Consider the following 24,969-nt stretch of genomic DNA (forward strand, 5'->3'; position numbering starts at 1 on the left):
GGTATTTAGTGAGCTATTCCAAGTTCTGCTGAAACTAATGAGTCATCAAATGAGTTCTTAAGAAGTATTAATGAACTGGACCATATCAGAGTTTCAACTAGAAAATTATCCATGGGCACCAGAAGCTTTATTACATTTCTTATAAAAGATGAAGAGAGAGGATACTAAGGTCAAGATTTCACATGAAAGATCTTTATATAAAGATCATCCATCCTCAGAGTTAAATATACAGAAAATATATTTTCTTAAAGTAAACAAATCTGTGTTCAAAAAAGGACACTATATGTAGTTTATTTTTTTGTTTCAAAGAATTCTTATTTACACAATACATTCACATTTTTAATATCTTACAGCTCCCTGTAGAAAACCTTTTGATTAAAACACAATAAATGATCTGGTTTTAAAAAATATTACATCAAATTAGAATGTTTTCCTCATTAGATGTTCAATTCATTTCACAGTCTATCTGCCTTGTGCAGGTGTTAAGGAGAACCACTGAAGGATGAGAGTGAATTAAGGATGGGTAAGTTTGTGAGGGGGGGAAAACTGACTTCTCTCAGGTACTTAAAAGTTTTATAAATTAATTATACCAGACACATTCAGGCACACATTTCCTAGGTATAAGAGACTAGAGCTTGGCACAGTACAAGAATCTTTCAATCAACTCTATTGAAATCTTTACTTAATGATTTCTCCTCTGCTAGTCCTCCTTTGCTGTGAACAGGAAGTCATACCATCACCACTGACAATGAATTATGAGGCCTAAAGATAAAGTGCCTGTCTTGTATACAAATCAATTTTCTTTTTTTGTTACCATTTCAATCTTTGGATAAGTAGTAGGTTAAGACCAACCTAACAAAATGCTTCAGCACTGGATTTCATTTGATTTGACAAAGCCAAAGTTGAAGTACTGTGCAAACAGATAACACAAGACAAAATGAAATTAAAATGGTATCCCTCCTTTGATCTGCTTTATTGTCTTGTCATCTGGTGGCTCCTCTTTCTCCATCTCCTTTTCACGATCCTTATTCCAGTCTTTAAGTCCTTCTGGAAGAGAGGTATCCTCATCCAAGCTTCCAGTGCCTTCTACAAAATCTTCATAAGTAGATTTTTCTGCAAAGGGTCTGGGGCCTAAAAGTTCAATCATATCAGACTTATCTAATACTTCCTTTTCTAATAGTCGAAGAGCAACCTGAAATAGAACAATTTCTATTAAATACATACCACAGAGGAACAGGCATGAAAGCATTTTAAGCAGGTTTGGTTTCAGACTACTAGTCCTATTACAAGGTCTAAATTAAGCTAAGTTTGTTATGGAATTTTTAATGTAATCTGTAATTTTAATACACCTATATTTTGCTTGAAAACACCACAGTATTATTTTTTTTAAATCACAGCTCTTATTATTTATGTAAGATTTGTAAAAACTAAGAGCAATGGGGTTAAGTTACTTGGTCATCCTGACTCCAGGGCTGGTGCTCTATCCACTGCACCACCTAGCTGCCCCCAAGAGCAAGTAGTAAAGATGTTTTTCTCTATCTTATGAAACTCCTGATTGCATACCTGCATAATCATCTCATTTGCCTAGAATATTTGAGAAATTAGTTGTTCTGGTAAACTGAACAAAGAGTATACACACAAACACACACCCTCCATTTTTTTTTTGGTTTTTTTGGAAAAGCAATGGGGCTAAGTGACTTGCCCAAGCCCACACAACTAGGTAATTATTAAGTGTCTGAGGCTGGATTTGAACTCGGGTCCTCCTGACTCCAGGGCCAGTGCTCTATTCACTGCACCACCTGACTAACCCTTACACACACCAATTTTTAAAAAATGTATCATAAGTTAATATAATGTTAAATCATTTCAACCCATCTTTCATGAATTGGAAAGTATTTTGATACCATGTAGTGCACCAGGATCATAGTTAGCAATAGCAGTTATTACATAGTATTATAGATTTAAATAGTATAGGAAAGTGGGATTAATTCAGTCAACAAACTTTTACTGAATATCTGTTAGGTGCCAAGTACCATAGTGTCTTAAATAAAGATGTACAGAGCCTAATCTGTTCCCAAGAGTTTACTATCTAGTACAGAGCTTATGAAATCTGCATATGTATTATCCAAGTCTTCAATCAGCAATCAAATAGTAATCATTTGTTAAGTGCTACTATATGCTAAGCATAGCACTAGGTATTGAGGATGGAGAGAGAAAATGAAAAAGTTCCTTCCAGTCAGTTAAGACAACACATACGTAGTTTAGAATTTACAAAGTAAATTTTTTTTTCAAGGGGAGGGTGCTAATAACTAGGGGAAGTATTCGAATAAAACTTCAAGTAGAACATGAGACTTTAACTAAACTTTGAGGGGAAAAAACAGATTTGGGGGGGGGGGGGTTGCAAGGTAATGGGGTTAAGTGACTTGCCCAAGGCCACACAGCTAGGTAATTATTAAGTGTCTGAGGCCACATTTGAACTCAGGTACTCCTGACTCCAGGGATGGTGCTGTATTTACTGTGCTACCTAGCTGCCAAAAAACAGATTCTTAAGAAGTATATGACCACTAGGGCACAGGCACAGTGATAGAGGATTAAGTGGCCATGGACTCGGGCTCCTGGATGTAAGAAGGTGAGAAGAATGAAAAGGTAGGAAGATAGGGGTAATCTGTGGAGGGTTTGCAAAGCCAAGCAGAAGATGGAGTAATAAGGAAGCAGTGGCATTTACTGAGTATAAATGACATGGTCAGATGAGTAATTTAGGAAATCACTCTGGCAAGTGTGTTGAGGTAGACTTGAAAGAAGGAAGATGATTAGGAGACTCTCCAGCAGAGGTAATGAGACCTTACACTATGGTGGTAGCCTTGTGGCTAGAGATAAAGGGACAGATGAGCAAAATCACAGATGAAAAGACAAGATTTGGCAACTGATGTGTTACTTGGGATGAGGGAAACTAAAAACTAACACCAGAGGCTGCCAATATGGTACACTGGAAGGCCAATGAAACCTCTGACAGAAAAAGGAAAGTTTGGAAGAGAACTGGATTTGGGGGAAAGTCAAAGAACTCTATTTTGGACCAAGTGAATTTTAGATACCCTCAAGGAATTCAGTTTGAAATGTCTAACAGGCAGTTGGACATGCACCACTGCTGCTCAGGAGAGGGACTAGGCCCAGATCATTGACATTATCTGCACAACTTTGGCTTCAGCAATCACCTCTGTTTCATTCTCAAATCTCTATCTTAAGACCTGACCTCATCTATTTTCACTTGTATGTTTTAATATTACTTCAAATTCAACATGTCAAAAACTGAACTAATCACTGCTATCACAAGCTCACTTATTTTCTCCACTATGAAATTTCTGTCATTGGTACCACTGGCATTGATACAATCTTTCTGTCTCCCAGTCTAGAAAACTTGAACTCTCCTTGACTTCTTCAGGTTTTCATTATCTACTATATACAAACTGTCATCAAATTCTGTCATTTCTTTTTTGAAAACTTTCCTGGATTTTTCCTTTCTTCAGGTCATTATCCTTCACCACCACTCACCTGCAAGTGCAAGAGCCACTCAGCCAGCCTCTCCTCCTTTTAATCCAGCTTAAATATTGCTATTAAACTGATCTTCTAATATACTGTTTTTATTTTATTATGTCATTCAGAAATCTATCATGCGCCCCCAACTGTACCAAATTTTTCTATCTGAATTTCACAGTCTTCTATACAACTATATAACCTTATTTACCCTTATGTCCCAAAAGATCTGGGTCAGGTTTCATGACTTACTGTCCCCTGGATGTGGTTTTTCTCACCTAATTCCTTAAACCAGAATCCCCTCCCTCTTTTCCTGTTTATTTATCCCATACTCATTCTTTTAAGACCCAGATTAGGTTTTACATTTTCTAACTACTTTTTCTAACTACTCCAAGGTACAATGATTATGTCTTTCTCTGAACTCCTAATATACTTATAATCGGCACAACATGGTCTAATTGTCTTTTAAATTTTTCATGTTTGTTTATTCTACCTCTAGATTATATACTCCCTGAGAGCATATAATTTTTTTAATCTCCAAATTACTAAGCACAGAGCAAGATACATATTAGTCATACAGATTTCTTCATTGCTTTTCTGACCTAGAAAGCAACTTAGAAGTTGCTTTCAAAAGCAATTTCATAATATTAGCTTGTCCACTTATCTGTCTCATAAAAAGTAGAGTGAATTATCTTTTCCCTCTATGTCTTCATCCAGGCCTAATAAAATCTTATTTAGTCTTGAAGCCCCAACTCCAAATCACCTCCTTTAAGAAGTAATTTTTCCCTGGTGTCCCATCAGTCACAGTGTATTTCCTTTCAGACTTTACAAGGCAGTTTATATCTCCATTACAAATGTATTATTTGAATTCTAACTCTCTTTATGTGTTATATCCTCTTACAAAACTCTAAGCTCCATGAGATCAGAGATTGAATCTTACCTATACTTTTCCATCTTGCCCAGTACCATTAATAGGCATTTAATAACTGTCTGATCAAACTGAATAAAGCATTTTTTAAAAAATTGTATGAATACCAGATAGAGTAATTTACTAAATATGTGAAACTCAGAGGTCAATAAAAATTTCATGTATAAATGATTTTAAGAGACTATCAAACAAAATGCAAGAATAAAAATGAAGCATGCACACTCACTCATAACTTACAATGAAAAATTATTCAGGTTCTAATTATTCATTACATTGATTTGTCAATATTACTTAAGTGTCTACTATATTCCAGATGAGATTTGTAAGGATTTGCTATCTTTTATCTGCTCTCTGGCCATCTCAATCGTTGTTTGAACAGAAAGGTGAAGAGAAACGAAAGAAGTAAATTTTAGTCAGGCTTACTCTTTCCCTAGCCCAAACAATTCTGGTTCAAAATTTAGCACAGATGGTATTAAAAATATTCCAGGAGGAAAGAGGAATAGACATAACACTGTACACCAAATCTTTTGATATTTTCCTTATTCTCTGATAGGTCTGAATTACAGATCAGGCTGAGAATTGGCACCTCAAGGACACAGGTGGAATGTATGTGTGCTTGCCTCCTTGAATATTTCTTCATTGAACAAGCTACTCATATAAATATCATTCTTTCCTCTCTCTGTATACACATTTGCGTGTGTGTGTGTGTATACATGCATATATATTATATATATATAAATATATACATATACATACATACATACACAAAATATGTAAAATGTACAATTAAACCTTTCTTAATCTAAAGTTTCTGGTAAAATTTATCTATTAGTTCAAGAAACACCCACCTTCTCTACTTCAGTTTTTTTCTCTGTAAGAAGAGTTACTGTTCGTTTATAAGCATCATTAATAAGTATCCGTACTTCATCATCTATTAGTCTTGCAGTAGCTTCACTATATGGTTTCTCCAACACCATGTCTCCTTGTCGTGGAAGGTCAAAGGAAATCTGTCCCACTTTTTCATTCATGCCAAACTGAACAATCTAAAAGAGAAGAAAAATATCTTAGTGATTTGCATCTCAATGTAAACTTTTGAGATCAGCAAAGATAATAAAATAGGAGAAAGCAACACAGCCTAGATCTTTCCCACAACTGTTATAATCATGATATATAGAGCACCAGAATGAACTATGATCAAGAAGCATAAGGAAAAATCACCTAGGGGTTAGAATAGTGAGACAAGTCATCAGGAATTAAGGACAGGGTCTATTCAGCTACCCAGAGCCTTTCAACAAAATGAGAACTGTAATTAGCTATATAACAATAGGACAAGAAGTGGATCACAAATCACACTGTGCAGGGGGTAAGAAAAAAAGATACAAATGGAAGTTCAGAGTCAGTTCAAAAATCCAATAGATACTTAGGAGGGAACATGTGCCTAGAAATGGTCTACCTACAGTTATATACCAGGGCAAGGAATCATCACAGTCTAGGCAAAGAGCAGCACTGTGGTTTTGAGCATGGGAAGAATAGGATCTTAGATTACATCCCCAAACTTGCTCTAAAGCCTACAGCTGAGTAAGCAAGGCAAAGAGGGAGCTCACACTTGTGCTGTTCTGAACCAGCTAATTGATTCAGCTGAAGCCAGCAACAAACTATCAGAAAATTTTGTTACTTAGAGTCAAACTGGAGCCACAAGCTTGCAAATTCAGAACAGGGAGGGAGAAGACAGCGTTAGCTCAGTTAGTCAATAAAGATTTATTGAACACCAACGATGTTCCAGGCACTGTGGCAAGTGCTAAGAAAACAAAGGAAAGGAAAAAAAAATCCTGCTATCAAGGAGCTCACTGTTAAATGAAGAAAACAACATTCAAACAACTATTTAAAAACCAGAAAATAATTTGGAAAGACTCAACAGAAAAAGGCATCATAATTAAAAAAAGATCAGACCATTTTGGGTGCAATGAATGTTTGCCATTTCCTGGCCTGAAATTCTCTTGAGATTCCTGAGGAACAGAGCATCCAAAACCTGGAGGAGCAGGATAGTAGAGAATGAAGAGGCCCAGATATTATCCAGACAGAAATAGGCAGGACCTGGTCTTAAAACAAAGTCCCAGTAGGGGAAGTAAGAAGAATTCAAGTTAAAAAAAGACTCCTGGGGCAGTTAGGTGGCACAGTGAATGAGTTCAAATCCGGTCTCAGACACTTAATAATTACCTAGCTATGTAGCCTTGGGCAAGCCACTTTAACCCCATGGCCTTGCAAATCCTTTAAAAAAAGACTCTGAACAACAGAGTTACTATGTTGCTAGGGATGTCCAAGATGCAAACCTAAAACAAGCTAATGACTGCAAAATATCTACAAGTAAAAGTTCAAAGAAAAACAGAACATAGAAAAGGATCCACTAGAGTTCCTAAAAGAAATAAAACAAGAATTTTAAAATTATATGATAAATGAGAGTAGAGGGCAGCTAGCTGGTGCAGTGAATAGAGCACCAGTCCTGGAGACAGGAGGACCTGAGTTCAAATCCTGCCTCAGATGTGACCTTGGGCAAGTCACTTAACACCACTGCCTTGCAAAAAAGTCAAATAAATATATAAATGAGAGTGGAAAGAAAAGATTTGGAAACATTTGAAGCAAAGACTAAAAGATAAACAACTTAGTACAAGAGATATAAAACTTTATCTAAGAAAAAAAGACTCCTTAAAAATTAGAATAAACCAAACAGAATGTTTAAATGACTCCATCTGGAAATAAGAATATTAGAATAAAATCAAAACAAAGGAAAAATTAGAAAAAAAAGTTAAAATCTCTTATTCTAACTATTACTGATGAAAAGAAAAGAGCTGGGTAGAAATATTGAAATATAAAACTAGTAAACAATAGAAACTTAAATGGTAAATATGAATGAATAATCATAAAGAACTAAACAAGGATAAAGTGTTTTACATTCTAATGGGGAACACACACAAAACAAAGAGGAAGAAAGAACTTAAGAACCTAGAGAAATTTAGAAAAATTAGATATGAAAGACCTCTGTAATTATTTGAATGGGAATAGAAGAGTATACCTATTTCTCAGTATACAAAACACTTATGCAAAAAAGAGCACATATAAAAAGCATAAAAATCTCACAAATGAAGATGAACAGAAATGGTTAAACATATTTTACAAGCCACAATGAAATTAAAAATTGTATTCATTAAAGAGCTCCTGAAGAAAGCATGAAAAATAATTGATGACAAAACAACTTAATCTTAAAAAATTGGACAACATATCACAGAAACAATTTCTTTAAAGATATGATGGTGAGAAAACAGAAAGAATAATATCTATTACTCACAAGAATATTTGAGCAAGCACTTTGTAAACCATAGGGGGTTTATCATTTACATAGGTGTAAAATATTATATTGTGCACTGGAAAAATTCTTGCCATATTTATATCAAAATTATAAATTTTTCTTTTTTGAACAAAAAACTTAATATTAACAATATTGCCATTTACACAATTTTTAAAAATAATTTAATTGTTAAGGTAACAACTGTTTTAGACCAAAAGTATAAATTTGTCTAGATTATAATCTCAGTTACCTAACAAATTTCTTTTTCTTCTTTACACTTATTAGATCACAAGTTTTGATTATTGAAATGAAATCATTTTCCTTTACAAAATACATTTTGACCCAAATATTCATAGATAGATTTAAATAAACTAATCAAAAATCATCTCATAAATGCCAATTTCATACAAAATTTAAGGAAGGAAACTATTTCAAACACCTACTTGTGCATATGCACTCTGAGTTACTTTCCTCAAGTCATCTTGAGCACCAGTTGTAATTCTTCCAAAGAAGATTTCTTCTGATACTCGTCCTCCTAAAGTCATACACATTCTATCCAAAAGTTGTTCTTTGGTATAAAGGTATTGCTCTTTGGGTAAATATTGAGCATAACCCAAACCTTTTCCCCGTGGGATGATGGATACCTTTGGAAAGAAAAAAAAGACAAATATTCTACATGTTGAATTTAACAAAACACTTCCCCACAGATAAACAGATCCCTTCTCTTTGTGAAAAAAAACAAAAACAACATATAAGAACTGCTGCAAGCAAAGTCATTTTTAACAGTCATGAGTTTTCTTTGGGATTCAGTACATATTAGTGTCACTTAATAGTTTTTATTCTTGCTTTCTCTGAATAACACTGACTACTTTGTAAAATGAGTTAATGATTCAATACATCTGAGCACACAGTGACCTTTTGAATGCCTCCTTGAAAGTTCATAAAAAGTTATGTAAGTTTCATTTAACTAAGAAAGTTTGAAATTTACACATCATAGATATCACTGCACATTCTTCTGGGAAAAATTAAAGAAAACAGCTGTTCCAGCAATATACTTGAAAACATCACACATACTTCAGTATTTCTGTTTTTTGTCTTTTCACTGAAGTGAGTATTCCCCTGCAAGGGAAAGATCTCAACTTAACTATACTTTTTAAATTCTGTACTTCTGATTCTCTTATAATAGAAGGTCCACCCAACAGGGTAGGGACAAGAATATTCCTCCAAATCTCTTAATATTCTAAGGACACCAACATTGTACGCGAGCTGTGTATGAATGTGGAGTGGGGGAGGGGAACTCCTACAAAGCACTACACTCTCTTATAGCTAAGGTCATATACTACTGTGATTGGTACATTATTGTGGAGAACACAAGGAAATGGAACAAATTTATTTTTTTCTTTGCCCTTAATTTGTTTATGTACCTTACAATCAATCCCTCTTGTCTATTTGGATTTTGTTCTCAATTCCAATGTAAGGAATTTGTCTGTACAAATAATAAACAATAAGGAAAGTTAACAATTATTTTAAAAATCTGTGATACCATTATGTGATAAAATCTTAAATGAAATGTTTTATTTTAGCATGCTCAGGGCTAAGTTTTATCTGAATTTAAAACAATTCTAAGGTTCCATCTCACAACATCGGAGCAACAAAGTTAAGAAAAAGGGAAAATGACAAATACTTGATTGCAAATTAGCCACAGTATTGTGCTGTTGGTAAAACTGTGAATTAGTACAGGTCATTCTGTATTAATTAGAACTCCCAAATCTACTAAACTGTACATAACTTCTGACACCATTACAAGGTCTATACCACAAAGAGATTGAAGAAAAAGGAAAAGAATTTATATATAAAAAAAATTTATAGTAACTCTGTACTGGAAAAAAAAAGAAAAATAAGGGGATGTTCATAAATTAGGGAAAGGGTGAACAAATTATGATATATGAATGTAATAGAATTACTACTGTGCCATAAGAAATGATAAAAGGGATGGTTTCAGAGAAACCTAGTTAAAACTGTTTGAATATCATGATGCAGAGTGAAGTATTCAGGGTCAGAAGAATAATTTATATAATAAAAACATTCTAAAGACAAACAACATTAGAAGATAAGAACTTTTATATACATAATAACCAAACACAATTCCTGATAAACCAAACTGAAACACTGTTAACTACATCCTGACAGAGGAGTAATGAATTCTGGGTATAGAGAGAGATTAACTTTTTTTAACACATGGTCAATGGGAAGTTTACTTTGACTGAGTATGCATATTTGTTACAAAGTTGTTTTTTTCTTTCTTTTTCACTTGGGTGGAAAATACAGTCAAAGAGAGAAAATAGATTTTTTGTTCAGTAAGAATTTAATTTTTAAAATCTTTGTAAAATAAAATTTGTGGTATGATATATTGAAGAAAATCCAATTTTTCTTGGATGACTCAGAATCTTGAAGTGCTTTGGGATCACAGTTATTCACAGGGATAACTGAATAGTACCATAAATATAGATGACAAATAGGAGGTTATGTTGAATACATATTGCTTCAAGGATAACTGTCATTTGAATTAAATCCCAGATACCATTCTGCTTTCTTTATTTCCCCTAATTTTTCCCTAAAAGCTTGAGGGTAGGACTGAGGTTGGATGTGGAAAGTGAACTTGCTACTACTTGGGGATTCCAATTAAATGAGTTCTGACTGTTTAAGGTTTTGGTGCATAGTTTTAATAATATACTCCACAATCAACACTATTTCCACATCTGTGGAAAGCAAGTCAAACTTCTTAGGTCCCACCCTAGGGATGTAAATAATTTTTTCATATTATTTCCTAGAACACTTCTGAAAGACAGTACACGTGACAACATTGTCTATTTTATTCTCTATCAACATTACTGAAATTACATTAAACATACTTGATGACTACTACATATCATCAATCATTTTCCTCAAAAAGATGACTATAACCAATAACTAGGATCATAAAGTCAGATTTAGACTAGAAAAATCTTTACAAGTTTAACTTTTTTAATCATCATTTTATTGTGCTTCTGAAATAGAAACATCTGTCATTATTAAGGTTTGCCCAGATATGAGGCTAAGGCTCTACACAGGTGTCACCAAAGGTCAAAATTCCTAGTTTTGCACCTTTTTCCCCCACAATAAAATCCTTACTTCTAAAGAATCCTGTTCAATTCAAAATTTTTCAGGATCAAAACTAGAGTTGACAAGGAACTAAGGAAACTAGCTTCCTTAAATCTTAGGAATGATTCTCTTTATAATGGAATACTACCATGCTTTAAGGAAAAGATGAGCAGCGAATTTCGGGAAAAAGTTGGAAAGATTTATATGAACTGATGAAAAGAAAAGTGAAAAGAACCAGAAGAACATTGTACACAGTAACAGCAATACTGTACAATGATCAACTGCGAATGACTTCGTTATTCTCAGCAATACCATGATCCAAAGCAATTACAAAGGCTTCATGATGAATAATGCTATCCACATCCAGAGCAAGAACTGTGGAATCCAAATGCAGATCAACAAAAACTATTTTCCACTTTCTACATTTTTTCCTTCTCATATGTCTTTTTCCACATAATCAATAGAGTAATATGCTTTACATGCCTGAACATGTTTATATCAAATTGTTATCCCAGAGAGAGGAGAGGTGAAGAAGGAATGTTAATAGCCTTTTACATGTAATTGGGAGAAAAAATAAAATATAATTAAAAAGAATGATTCCTGACCAAGCATGGCTTGAAAGAAGACATGAGAAGATATTCCATTCCACCCCCCAACTCCTTTGCAGAGGTAAAAGGTTTACAAGTGTTGCATGCATAGATTTTCAGACTTTTCAACTAATCAATAAATATTAAGAGCTTACTAAGGTGCCAAACAGATGGGCAGCTAGATGGAGCAATGAACAGTGCTGGATTAAAATCAGGAAGACCTGAGTTCAAATCTGAACTCAGACTCACTAGTTATCTGTCCTATCTACCTCAAAAATTTGTTGTGAAAATTAAATGAGAATGCATATGAATATGCCCTGAAATGGTAAAGCACTATCCAAATGTGAGTAGATATTATTCCCTTCTCTTTAACATGCAGATAAAGGCTGGGGAACATCATTACCTCCTCAACCCTCCCAAAACCCATTATATTTCTTCTTCGTTACAACTCAACATATCCCCAACCTCTCTCGTGGCTTTTTTTCAAATTAAAATATTTTCCTTGATTAATATTTTATAGCATTCCTGATCTTTAATCATTTTTTTCTTCCACAACTTCTATCATTCCAATTTTTTGGTGCCCAGTTTCAACAATTACTTCTCTTTTCCCCTTCTTACTTTAGCTGCTATACTATAACACAATAATGTATTTTTTAGTCTTTATTTATAAAGGAAAATAGGACAGAAATAATACACCGATGTAGGATAACAAGAAATATATTTTAAAAATTGCCCAGCCTTAGGCTGGTACGCCTCAGATAGTATCTAAATTTTCCGAGCTACAATTTTCTGTGCCTAGCTTGAAATGCTTTAGTAGAAATGAAGATTGCACAATACCACTACTGGATCTGTATCCCAAAGAGATCAAGAAAAAAGGGTAAAAATCCCACACATACAAAAAATATTCATAGCAGCTATTTTTGTGGTGGCAAAGAATTGGAAATTGAGGAGATGGCCATCAACTGGGAAATAGCTAGACAAATTATGGTGTATGTGTGTGATGGAACACTTCTGTTCTATAAAAAGTCATGAGGGACAGGATTTCAGAAAAGTCTGGAAAGACTAAGCGAGATGAGTAGAACCAGAAGAACATTATACACACTAACAACAAGATGGGATCATGATCAACTATGATGGGCTTGTTCGTCTCAACAAGTGACAATTTTAAAAGGCTTGTGATGAAAAATACCATCCATATCCATGGAAGGAACTGTGGAGTTTAAATGAAGAACAAAGAACAAAGCTTTTAGCTTAAATTTTTAAAAGTTGTCATATATATTATCTTTTTTTCACTCTAATGTTTTTTTTCTTCCATTTGGATCTGATGCTTCTCTCACATGTGTTCAATATCTATCTGTGTTTAGTACAGTTATAAATATAGAGCTTATATCAGATTGCTTTCTGTCAGGAGAGGGGAAAGGGAAGGGAAGGAAGGATAAAAATTGTAAAACTGAAAACTTTTGTAAATAAAAATGACTGGTAAAAGCTGCCATTGCATGTAGTTGGAAAAATAAATAAATAAAATATATATTTAAAAAAAGAAAGAAATGGTGTCTGTAATGAATTCTTTCTTCACATCCTCTTCAAAGAATCCCTACGTTTCTTCAAAGCAAGGGTCAGGTTGCACCTCTTACACAAAGCCTTTCCTGATCCTCCCATTTGCTAGATGTCATTATCTCTTGACATTATATTGTATATACTATGAATTTACTTGTATCGCTACATCTATAGTAAAATGTTAATTTTTCAAATGAAGGACCCACGCTTGAAAAAGTTAAACCACCTTTCTGTCCCAGAAGTGAAAGAAATCTTTCAATCCACAAAACTCTCAAGTGAAACCCGGATTTAGTCACTTAGATGTAATTCCAGTATTGTTCTCAGCAAATGAGGAATTCTATCAAGTGCACTGTGGAGTTTTTTTTTGTTTTTTTTGCAAGACAAATGGGGTTAAGCGGCTTGCCCAAGGCCACACAGCTAGGTAATTATTAAGTATCTGAGACCGGATTTGAACCCAGGTAACTCCTGACTCCAGGGCCGGTGCTTTATCCACTGTGCTACCTAGCTGCCCCTACTGTGGAGTTTTGAGAGCTTTAAGTATATTCCCACTAAATCACTCAAGCTTTCAAGTAACTCATCCTTCTGATAACTCAAACTAATAGAAATAGACAGACATGATATTCCAAACAACTTCAAAATCAGAATGAAAAGATTCCTTTGAAAGAACATAAAGATGAAACTGAAATATTTTCTCAATTTCCCTTAAATCCACAAACTATTTCTAAAAAAACTCTTTTCTAAACCAGGTTTTGTTCTATGTTTTCTTTTTTTAATAACCTCTTCAGATGAAAACAATCATATTTTTAGGCTCTATCAAGTATGGAATTTTCCTTTAAAGATATTGTACAATTTCCCAGCATTTATAATGTTTATGAAAATTATTTTACCTTTAAAAGTGGGTCAGCATGTTCCAGAAACCAGCCTGCAACTGCATGCCCTGCTTCATGATATGCTACTGTCTTTTTCTCCTCTGGCTGTAATACCTGAGTTTTTTTTTCCAAACCTAAAAAAGAAAAAAGAATGGAAGAAAAAGAGGAAGGAAGGAGGGAAGGAAGAAATGAAGGAAGAAAAGAAGAAAGGAGGGAATGAAAACCAAAACCTACCATTTTAATAATGCTAGTATATAAAACAATGATATACTCCAATAAACTTTATCTAAACACTGTTTTAGGGACTTAGTTACCTATGGCATTTCAAAAGTTCCTTTGACTTATAAAAGCAAAAAGGTCAACTTCAAAATATGTGATATTTCTGTAGTAACACATTCAAAATACATCCTCTATTCCCCACAAAGTGCTTTAGCAAATAAATAAAATTCAATATATTGCATAATTTTTATGCAAAGGCAATTTACAGATGAGGAGATCAAAGCAAACCATAGTCATATGAAAAACTGCTCTAAATCATTACTTATTAGAGAAATGCAAATTCAAGCTTCTCTGAGGTACCACCTCACACCTCTCAGACTGGCCAATATGACCAAAAAGGATAATGATCATTGTTGGAAGGGATGTGGGAAATCTGGGACACTATTACATTGTTGATGGATCTGTGAACTCATCCAACCTTTCTGGAGAGAATTTAGAACTATGCCCAAAGGGCAACAAAAATGTGCATACCCCTTGACCCAGCAATACCACTACAGGGTCTATACTCTGAAGAGATGATGAACAGGGGTAAAAACATCACATGTACAAAAATATTCACAGCAGCCCTGTTTGTGGTGTCAAAGAACTGGAAATCAAGTAAATGTCCTTCAATTGGGGAATGGCTTAGCTAACTGTGGTATATGTATTTCATGGAAAACCATTGTTCTATTAGAAACCAGGAGGGAGGGGTGGAGCCAAGATGGCAACAAGAATGGATCGTGTCTTAGGCGCTCTCTCATAAAACTCATAAGCTAAGGACTCTAACTAAACTTTCAAGAGACAGAGCCCACAGAGGGACCCAGTAAGACAGTTCTCCTACTCAAGGTAACCTGGAAAAGAGCAGCCGAAAGAATTTCAGCCTCCTGGACGCAGCCCCAGGGCGCTGGGAGCCAGCGCTCATAGCAGCGGGGGAGTTTCCTGACTTACATCCCCAGGGAGCACCAGGCACAAATTGGGGGAACAGGGAACCTCTGCCAGAGCAAGCACGTGGAGCACGCAGTGAGCAGAGGCCAGCACAGCCCAGATCCAGGAACAGAAGCAGGCAGAGCCGGTAAGCAGGAGCCCCCAGGGCATGAGCCTATTGAACCTAGGGAGGGGAGTGAAGAGAGAGACTGCAGAGCTCTGCCCTCTGCCCCTGGAACAGGACTCTGGGGCTCTGATCACATTCAGATCCTGATGGCAGTCTAGGACCCCCCATAGAACAGCAGGGGCCCCCTCCACCTCAGCCCTGTGGTAGAGGGGGGGCGCATATGTTCATTCACAGACCAGGAGGGAGGACAGAGCCTTACACACTGAGATCCATGTGGGAGTGTCCCAAAAGCTCAGGAAGCACCCCAAAACCAGGCCCAGGCTGGGAAAATGGGCAAGCAGAGAAAAAAGAGGAAGACCATTGAGAAATATTTAGCAAATGAGCCCAAGAAGGATCAAAATACTCAGTCTGAAGATGAGGAAGCACAAGCTCCTGCATCTAGACTCTAAGAAAAGCAGAAATTGGGCTCAGGCTATGACAGAGCTCAAAAAAGACTTTGAAAATGAAATGAGGGAGTTAGAAGAAAAACTGGGAAAAGAAATGAGAGAGATGCAGGAAAAAACATGAAAATGAAGTCAGCAGCTTAGTCAAGGAAATCCAAAAAAAGGCTGAAGAAAACAGCATGCTTAAAACCAGCTTAGGTCAAATGGATAAAACAGTTCAAAAAAGTTATTGAGGAGATGAATGCTTTAAAAAGCAAAATTAGCCAGATGGAAAAAGAGATAAGAAAACTCTCTGAGGAGAACAAATCCTTCAAAGAATAGAATTCAGGGAGATTGATGAATTTACCAGAAATCAGGAATCAATACTTCAAAACCCCAAAAAATGAAAAATTAGAAGAAAATGTGAAATATCTCATTGAAAAAACAACTGATATGGAAAACAGACTTAGGAAAGATAATTTAAAAATTATTGGAATACCTGAAAGTCATGATCAGGAAAAGAGCCTTGACATCATTTTCAAAGAATTACTACAGGAAAATTGCCCTGATATTCTAGAAGCAGAGGGCAAAATAGAAATGGAGAGAATCCACCGATTCCCCCCGAGAAAGAGATCCCAAAAAACCAACCCCTAGGAATATTATAGCCAAGTTCCAGAACTCCCAAGTCAAAGAGAAAATATTATAAGCAGCCAGAAGGACACAGTTCAAATATCGTGGAGCTGCAGTCAGGATCACACAGGACTTAGCAGCAACTACATTGGAAGCTCTTAGGGCTTGGAATATAATATACCGGAAGGCAAAAGAGCTTAGAATGCAGCCAAGAATGAACTACCCAGCAAGGCCAAATGTCCTCTTCCAGGGAAAAAGATGGACTTTCGAGGAAAAAATTTTCCTTTTCTTTATCTACTCACTCTTCCCTTCTTATAGCTTCTTTTAACAGAGTTTGAAAAGACCAACTAAAGAAGCCTAAATGACCCTGTTTGCTAAAAGTAAGAAAGGATATAAGTCACAGTTAAAGGACATTGTAGAATGGGTAAAATCATGTCTGATACAGCATCTGAAAACATGGACTAATCTCATTAATAAGGATCTCAATATTTACCCACAAATTTCCTCACCTTCCATTTAATAGACAAAACATCTATTTTTTTTAAGGGGGGAAAGGAAACTTAAGGAAGAAATAAAATGGGTAAAATCAAACAGGAAAAATTTCATGTCTACTTGATTCTATATTATTGTCACAACTGCTCTGTTCCTGCAACTCTCCCCACCCCCCAATCACCATAATAAACTGATTAGCTGTATGAAGCTCCATTTGAGTTTAAATAAATAGTTTTTCTCTTTGAAAAGATTCAGGCACCTTTGGCATATGAGCAAATTAAACTCTTTTCAGCCTGTGCAGAGGCTTCAGTTAAGTAGTGAATAGTTGGTATGGTGAGCAAAGAGATTTCCAGGAACAAATGATATAAGCTAAAACAGTTTTCAATCTCAAAGGCCGATTCAATGTGCAACTTTTGTTCCTGGGAAAACTAAAGGAAAACTAAATGAATACTCAGAGGAACCAAGATTCCTTGATGTCATATTTCTTTAAAAAAAAAATTCAAAATGTCAAAAAAATTCTTAAATCTAAATTTCTCACAGCAAATCTTTGATTTAAATATTAAGCATATGCAAATAAGCTTTTTTTTTTACCAAAACTATTCAGAGAAAAACTTTAAGCAGTTTTTCTATGTATCCCAAACAAAGTGAGTCAAGTATCTTGATTCCTGATTTCTGGTAAATTCATCAATCTCCCTGAATTCTATTCTTTGTCTGAAGGATTTGTTCTCCTCAGAGAGTTTTCTTATCTCTTTTTCCATCTGGCTAATTTTGCTTTTTAAAAATTACAGAACTGACCATATTCCTCGTTACCTTAGTGACTGATCCTGACAGCATTACATGAGCACAAAGGGGACTCTGAGGATCAAATCCTTGTGTCTTGCAATAATCAGTCTGAGCTAAAGTCACTGTCAAAGTGGCATTTGGATTCACCTGTAGGTCCCCCACCGACATCTGGAGTGGGCTAAGGTAGAAGTAGGGCACGCCGCTGCTCGCGCCCTCTGGCCCGTCGCTGAGGGAGAAGACGTTGGCGAAGGGCCGCCCGCGCACAGCAGGCACCGAGGAGATGGTGCCCAGCGCGCCCCAGGTGACGGCATGGACCGTGAAGCGCGCCACGCATGCTGGCTCTTCGTGGGGGGGGGGGGCAGCTGGGGCGCGGGTGGGGTGGTGGGCCGGGCCGGCGCAGCCAGGAGCAGCAGCAGCAGCAGCAGCAGCAGCGTCCGGGGCCCCATGGTCCAGGTCCAGCGGGCCCAGCGGGCGCAGGAGTCCCGGCCAGACCCGGGTGCCGCTGCCCGAAAAAAGATGGACTTTCAATGAACCAGGAGAATTTCAAATGTTCCTGTTGGGAATGGCTGGAGCTGAACAAGAGGTTTGATCTTCAGATACAGGACTCAGGTGAAGCATAGAGATTGGAGGAGAAGGGGAAAATATGAGGGACTTAATGATAATGAACTGCATGTACTCCTGTATAGAAAAATGACACTGACAATACTCATATGAACCTTCTCAGTTAATAGAGCAGGTAGAGGGAGCTTTTATAGTTGAAGCACAGGAGAAAGCTGAATTCGAAGATAAAATATGGTGTAAAAATGGAGTCAGTAGAAAAAAAGGGAAATGTAATGGGAAAAAGAAAAAGGAGAGGGGGAAATAGGCCAAGATATTTCATATAATAAGATTTTTCTTTATTACAATGAGCTATTGCAATGATATGGAAGGGGGGAAGGCAAGGGGGAATGAGGGAAACTTCGCTCTCATCAGAGGTGGTTAGGAGAGGAAACAGCATATATAATCAATGGGGTATAGAGAGTAAGAAGGAGGGGGGGCAGGGGGAAGGGGTGGGGATGTGAGTGATGGAGGAGAGGATGAACCATGGGAGTAGAGTGGTCAGATATAACACATTTTCTTTTTTACTTCTTGCAAGGGGTTGGGATTGGATGGCCTGTCCAGGACCATAGGGCCAGGTGGATGCTAGGCCTAAGGGGTGGTATGGAGGCTAAGGGCCTCTTGGCCCCAGAGCCGGGGATGTGTCTGCTGCACCACTCAGCTACCCTACAGCAGAGTCAGAGTGAAAGGAGAGAGAAAATATAGTACATGGTAGTGGAGAAATACGAAAGGAGGTAGTTGCGATCAGCAATGGCAACAGTGGAAAAATATGGAAGAAACTTTTGCCATGGACTTATCATAAAGAATGTGATCCACCCACAACAGAGTTGTTGGTGTTGGAACAAAGACTCAAGCACATTCATTATTATTATTATTATTATTATTAATATTATTATTGCTATTTTGGGGGGGTGCAGGGCAAATGGGGCTGAGTGGCCTGTCTGGGGCCGCATAGCAAGGTGATCATTGGGTGTCTGAGGCCAGATTTGGACCTGGGTGCTCCTGGCTCAAGGGCCAATGCTCTGTCCGCCACCCAGCCACCCCTACTATTATTACTATTTTATTTTATTTTGGGTCGCTTTCTTTTTTTCTTTATTTTGGTTTTTGCAGGGCAGTGGGGTCCAGATGGCTTGCATGTCACAAGGCTGGGTGATTGTTGGGTGTATGGGGCCCGATGTGGGCTTGGGTACTCATGGCTCCAGGGCTGGTGCTCTGTCCATTGCGCCACCTGGCCATACCTACAATTATTACTATTATTTTTTTAATTTTAATTTTTTCTCTCCCCTTTACTTTATCACTCAAGCAAGTCTATATTTATGGGGGGAGGGGGTATTTTGTTGACTCTTAAACAAGAATATTTTATTAATGTAAAAAAACATTATTTGTACAAAATGAGAATATTAAATAAAAAAAAGTAAAAAAAAAAAAAGAAAGAAACCAGGAGGGATGGGAATTCAGAGAAGCCTGCAGGGATTTGCATGAACTGATGCTGAGTGAGATGAGCAGAACCAGAAAAACACTGTACACCCTAACAGCAACATGGGGGTGATGATCAACTTTGATGGACTCACTCATTCCATCAGTGCAACAATCAGGGACAATTTGGGGCTCTCTGCAATGGAGAATACCATCTGTGTCCACAGATAGAACAGTGGAGTTTGAATAAAGACCAAGGACTATTACCTTTAATTTAGAAAAAAAAAACCTGATATCTTATTGTCTGATCTTGCTATCTCTTATACTTTATATTTCTTCCTTAGGGATATGATTTCTCTCTCATCACACTCAATTTGGATCAATGTCCAACATGGAAACAAAGTAAAGACTGGCAAATTGCCTTCTGTGGGGGTTGGGGGGAGGGAAGTAAGATTAGGTAAAAAATTGTAAAACTCAAAATAAATAAAATCTTTAATTTAAAAAATAAAATAAAATAAGCTGGATTAAAAAATTTTTAATTTAAAAAAACTGCCATCAACCTGACTTCCATCTACATTTCTAATGTTATTTCATATTATTCTACTTTCATATATTATATCCTCTAATCTAGTAGCTTCATGGGAACATAGATCTAAAGCTAGAAAGAATTTCAGAGTCCATGTAGTCCATTCCCTCAGTTTATATAAGAGAACATCAGGCAGCCTCAGGGACTAGACAAGATCACTCAGACCCTCTGACTTCAGTCAGTGTTCTTTCTCCCTGCTTTTGCTGCAAGATCCTTCATGTGTCAGGGATGCCCTCTTTCTGCTCACATCCCCTTCAGAGAACCCCCTCTCTTTCTTCAAAGCCCAGCTTAAGCAGCACCTCCTGCACAAGGCCTTTCCTGATCCTCCCATGTCAGCAGTTTCTTTCCCTCTTGATATTTATTTGTATTTTACTTCTCTCTATACGTGCTGCATATTGGTAGAATGTAAGCTCAAGTACATTTATGTTTGTCTCTGTAATCCCAGCCTGACACTGAACTAGTATTTAATAGATGTTTCTTTAATGAAACTACCAACCAAGAAACTGTGAAAAGTTCTCCACTGGATGCTAAGCATTACTCGGGACTAGATATCAATTATTATAACAGTACAAATATCTCTAAATTCCAAGAAAACAAAGGATACTTAGGAAAAAAGAGGACTACGTTTGAAATTAGGAAAGATTATTGCTTAGAGGCAGAAGAGCTAGCCAATAGATGGAAGTACAATCTGAATAATGTAATAATACTCTTGGAGTTTCAGTAAGTCATCTTATATTGGTCTGAGAATAGCAGAAACACTAAACTGTAAAGATAATATATATTTTCCAGGGAAAAAAAAAGATGAGAAAAAAAAGCTGGACTTCAGTGGCTAGACAGATTCCCCCCACCAAAGTTCTTTCTTTAAGTAAGATATTTCTTAAGCTAGACAAAACTGAAGATTGTTATTTCAGAATCACTGAGTTGAAAGTGCCTCAAAGGCCATCTAATCTAAAACTTTCTTGAATAAGTATCCATTTCTATACAATATTCACAGCTAACAGAACTCTAGTGAGAGATCTTAAGTAAACTAGTATTAAATATGAGTGATATTCATTTTGTTTTGTCTCTAGAACACTGGTCTGGGAGTGTTGCTTTTGATAATTTACCATAAGGAACTGTTTAGTTTGTGATAATGAAGACAAAACTGGCAACAAATGTAAAGAGAAGCATATTTTAGAATTATAAAGATAAAAAGAAAGACTGAGATGTGAAGTTCTCATTTTTTTTTCTTATCAAATAAGGTATGTTTGCTGCTCTGGTCTAATGAAGGGACTTTGATGAATTTGAGACTCCTACTATCAACCTGAAATCCCACAAAAGTTTGAAATAAGGGATTTTCATTTTGATATGACATCTTATCACAAGACAGCTTCTGATTCAGGAAAGTTGAAACTTGATCTTCTAAGTTTTCATCTGACTCACAATACAACACTATATTTGTTATCTTTCTATGTGTGTAAGGCTTGACACACCAATTATATTATAAGCTCCTTAACAGAATATACTGAGAGGTAGAATGGCATAATTTATGGAGAGCCATTCCTGGCAGTTGGGAAGATGAAGGCTCAAGTTCTATTTCTGAAATATATTAGATGCTTGCTAGCTAGGCGATGGGCAAAACACTTAACTTCTCAAGGATCCAGGAACCTCATTAATTATAAAACTACATTACAAAAAAGCTGCTGATAGGTACTGCCAGAGAGAATTCTACACCAGAATCGCCCCCACATCAATGAAATCTTAAGTCCATTCCAAACAAAACAAAAAATTCAAGAAAACTGCACAAATCAAAAATTACTTTTTTGCATAAGTGTCCAATAACACTTTGCAAACAGCACACACCCAATAATATTTGAACATATGATCACAGACCAAGGTGGAACAGAACTGGCTACTTCTTTAAAACAAAAGCACTTTTAAAGATTACACTTATATCTCCTATTTGTACTTATTATTCATTTAGTTCAGTGTGTACAAATTTTAGAAATGAAATCTTTTTAAAAACTAGATTCCATTTGTGAATTAAGAGCATATGCTATGTATATGAGGACTAGTAGAGAATGGGGTAATGCTCAGCTACTACTCATGTACCATGTCCTGTTTTCCCAAATACCTTTGTCACCTTCTTTATTATTCTCTATATAGTTATCAACAAGGGTAAGTCAATAAATACTACCATCAATCAGTGAATATCTAATATCTAATAACTCAAAAAATAAATCTATTATGTAAATATTTTCTATCAGTCTCAATTTTTTAATTGGGTAGTTCCACTATGCTACTCTCTTCCCTAGAAGTTTTAGCTCCCTTCTTCCACTGCTCACACCCTGCCAGTCCTCAACTTTGGATCAAATCCCTCCACTAACCTTCTTAGTTCCTATTGTCCAACTCCTAAATGCAGCTGGAGAAAACCTTAAAATTATGCTGACTGGTCCATCAAAAATTCAGTATTTTCTTTAAAATAACTAAAACCTCACTGCTGCATGGCAATTCTTTTAGATGACAGACTACCTATCAGGGATCTGCTTTTTATTGCTTCTTCTTAAGCCTCTAATGATACACTACCCTTCTATCCTGTAAGTTATTGAGAATTCCTTCATCTATCTTCACCATGTTTTCAAGCCCCTCTTTACCTTTGGTTAGTCTCTGATTCCTGAGGATGAATGGCTCTTCTCCTTGCCAAGGTTAATCCCCTGCCCAAGGCTAATCCCCTTCTACCTGCACTGATAACTTGCTCTATTGCTCATCCCATGTTCGGTGTCTCTCTTTTTTTTTTTTAGGTTTTTTTGCAAGGCAAATGGGGTTAAGTGGCTTGCCCAAGGCCACACAGCTAGGTAATTAAGTGTCTGAGACCAGATTTGAACCCAGGTACTCCTGACTCCAAGGCCAGTGCTTTATCCACTACACCACCTAGCCGCCCCACGGTGTCTCCTTATTTAGTAGCTTCTTCCTTGGTGCCCTCAAATATATTCAGATCTTTCCAGCCTGTCATGTACATGGCCCAGTGGAGAGAGCACAGGGCCTAGAATTAAACCTATTAACCTCTGTCTGCCTCAGTTTCCTCAAAATCGGGGTGATAATGGCACCTACCTCCCAGGGTTGTTGTGATGATCAAATGAGAACATATGTGTAAAGCTCTTAGCACTGTGCCTGGCCCACAAGGAGGTGGTTAATAAATGTTTGTTTCCTTCCTTCCTAGCATTTAAAACAAAAAATAAACAAACTTCATTTGATCCTGCTATCCCAGCATCTCTCCTGATCTTCACTTTCACTTAAAGAGCAGCCACGAGTCTTCTCTAATCTAGCCTCTGATCCCACCAATCTACTAAAGCTCCCCCCTAAAAAAGGATCAGACCTCAATGACAAAAATCTAATGATCTTTTCTGGATCTTCCTCCTCCTAGAACATTCTTCTGCTGGGCAGGTTTGGGTACCACTGTCCATTCATTCTCCTATTAAACAGAATATATCCCTTTGAATTCCAAAAGGATGCTATCTTCTTGTCATCTTTCTCCATGCCTGACTCTCTCCTTCTCAGTCTCTTTTTTCTATAGTTTTCTATTTCAGGCCACCTTAGGTGTTGGTGTTTCTCAAGGCTCTGTTCTTGACTCCCTCCTCTTTGTGATCTCATTCACTACAGCTTCAATTTTCACCTCTAAACAAGCAGCTCCCAAATCTATACATCAAGTCCTAGTTTTTCTCTTTAACTCCAGCATCTCAAAACTGCCCAGTGCACATCTCTATAAGACTAGCTCTCTGGAATGTCAAATTGAATATATTCAAAATGAAAACTCCTCTAATCTTCCCTCTGCCTTTTAGGGAAGAGAGTTGGCTCAGAGTCATTGTTAGCTTTGTTTCTTACCCTTCAAATTTAAAATCCCTGCAGTAAACAAGTTCTATAAATTCTCCTTCCACAAAAGCTCTTTACATCTATCTCCTTTTCTCATATTTCCCTCTTCAAAAAAAAAATATTTCCACTGTCTCTAGAAAAAAATATACACCACCTGCTTACAGAGGCATTCAAGGTTCTTCACAATCTGTTTCCAACCTACCTTCTTGCTTTACTTCACACTACTCTAATATATATATAGTCTATAATACATTATCAAACTAAGCTTACTAGCAATTTGACTCTATTTTCCATATTTATTTATTTGCATATAGACTCCTCTGATCTGGAATACACCCCTTCATTTTCATCACCTGGAATTCTTATCTTCCTTAGAGGCTCAGCATGAGGCACCACTTTCTCCCAGAAAGCCTCCCTGTTGCTAGTGTTTTCCCTCTCTCCTCAAACTGCCATTTATAATATTTATTTTTAATATTTCTAATAAGAATAAGCACAATTTTGAGAATTCAGTCTTGGATTTGATATCAAGTGTTAAATCCTGCCTCTCTTTGATTTATTAACTGCACAACCAAAGGCAGGTAATTTAATTCTTAAAGCCTAAGTTCCACTGTCTATGAAATTGGGATATCTGTAGTAACTGAATTACAAAGATTCCCACAAGACTCAAATGTGATAATGAATAGAAAGCTCATTTTAAAGTGCAACATAAAATGTCTGTTATATTGCTTAATCTGCATTGTTTCATTTTTGTCTTCGTATCCAAAAATTATTCAACTGAATTAATTTCTGAGAATATTTTTGTAATTTGATTCGTCATTAATGTTGTGGTGACTTTATTTCTCTTCCTTCGCTTTCCCAGTTCTGTTGACTCAGAAATGTTACTTATCTCATATTTTTCTTATCTTTGGAATGAAGCCACATTTAATTTT

The 24,969-nt window shown here is 36.4% G+C and overlaps 1 protein-coding gene and 1 pseudogene across 2 annotated transcripts in view; both read right to left on the reverse strand.

Annotated features, from left to right (window-relative positions):
- Positions 1–265: 265 nt before the first annotated feature.
- The window catches only part of AFG3L2 (AFG3 like matrix AAA peptidase subunit 2), a 61,357-nt gene continuing 36,653 nt past the window's right edge, over positions 266–24,969 (reverse strand). For both annotated transcript variants that reach the window (XM_074202622.1, XM_074202623.1), the window contains exons 14-17: positions 13,975–14,090; positions 8,246–8,446; positions 5,308–5,502; positions 266–1,192 (exon numbers count right to left, since the gene is read on the reverse strand). In XM_074202622.1, the coding sequence (XP_074058723.1) occupies positions 944–1,192; positions 5,308–5,502; positions 8,246–8,446; positions 13,975–14,090 (761 nt within the window). In that variant the 3' untranslated portion in view covers positions 266–943. The remainder of the gene's footprint in view (positions 1,193–5,307; positions 5,503–8,245; positions 8,447–13,974; positions 14,091–24,969) is intronic.
- LOC141499853 (protein CREG1 pseudogene) lies at positions 16,567–24,965 on the reverse strand (annotated as a pseudogene).

This window comes from Macrotis lagotis, chromosome X, assembly GCF_037893015.1.
Source record: "Macrotis lagotis isolate mMagLag1 chromosome X, bilby.v1.9.chrom.fasta, whole genome shotgun sequence".
Lineage (NCBI taxonomy): Eukaryota > Metazoa > Chordata > Mammalia > Peramelemorphia > Peramelidae > Macrotis > Macrotis lagotis.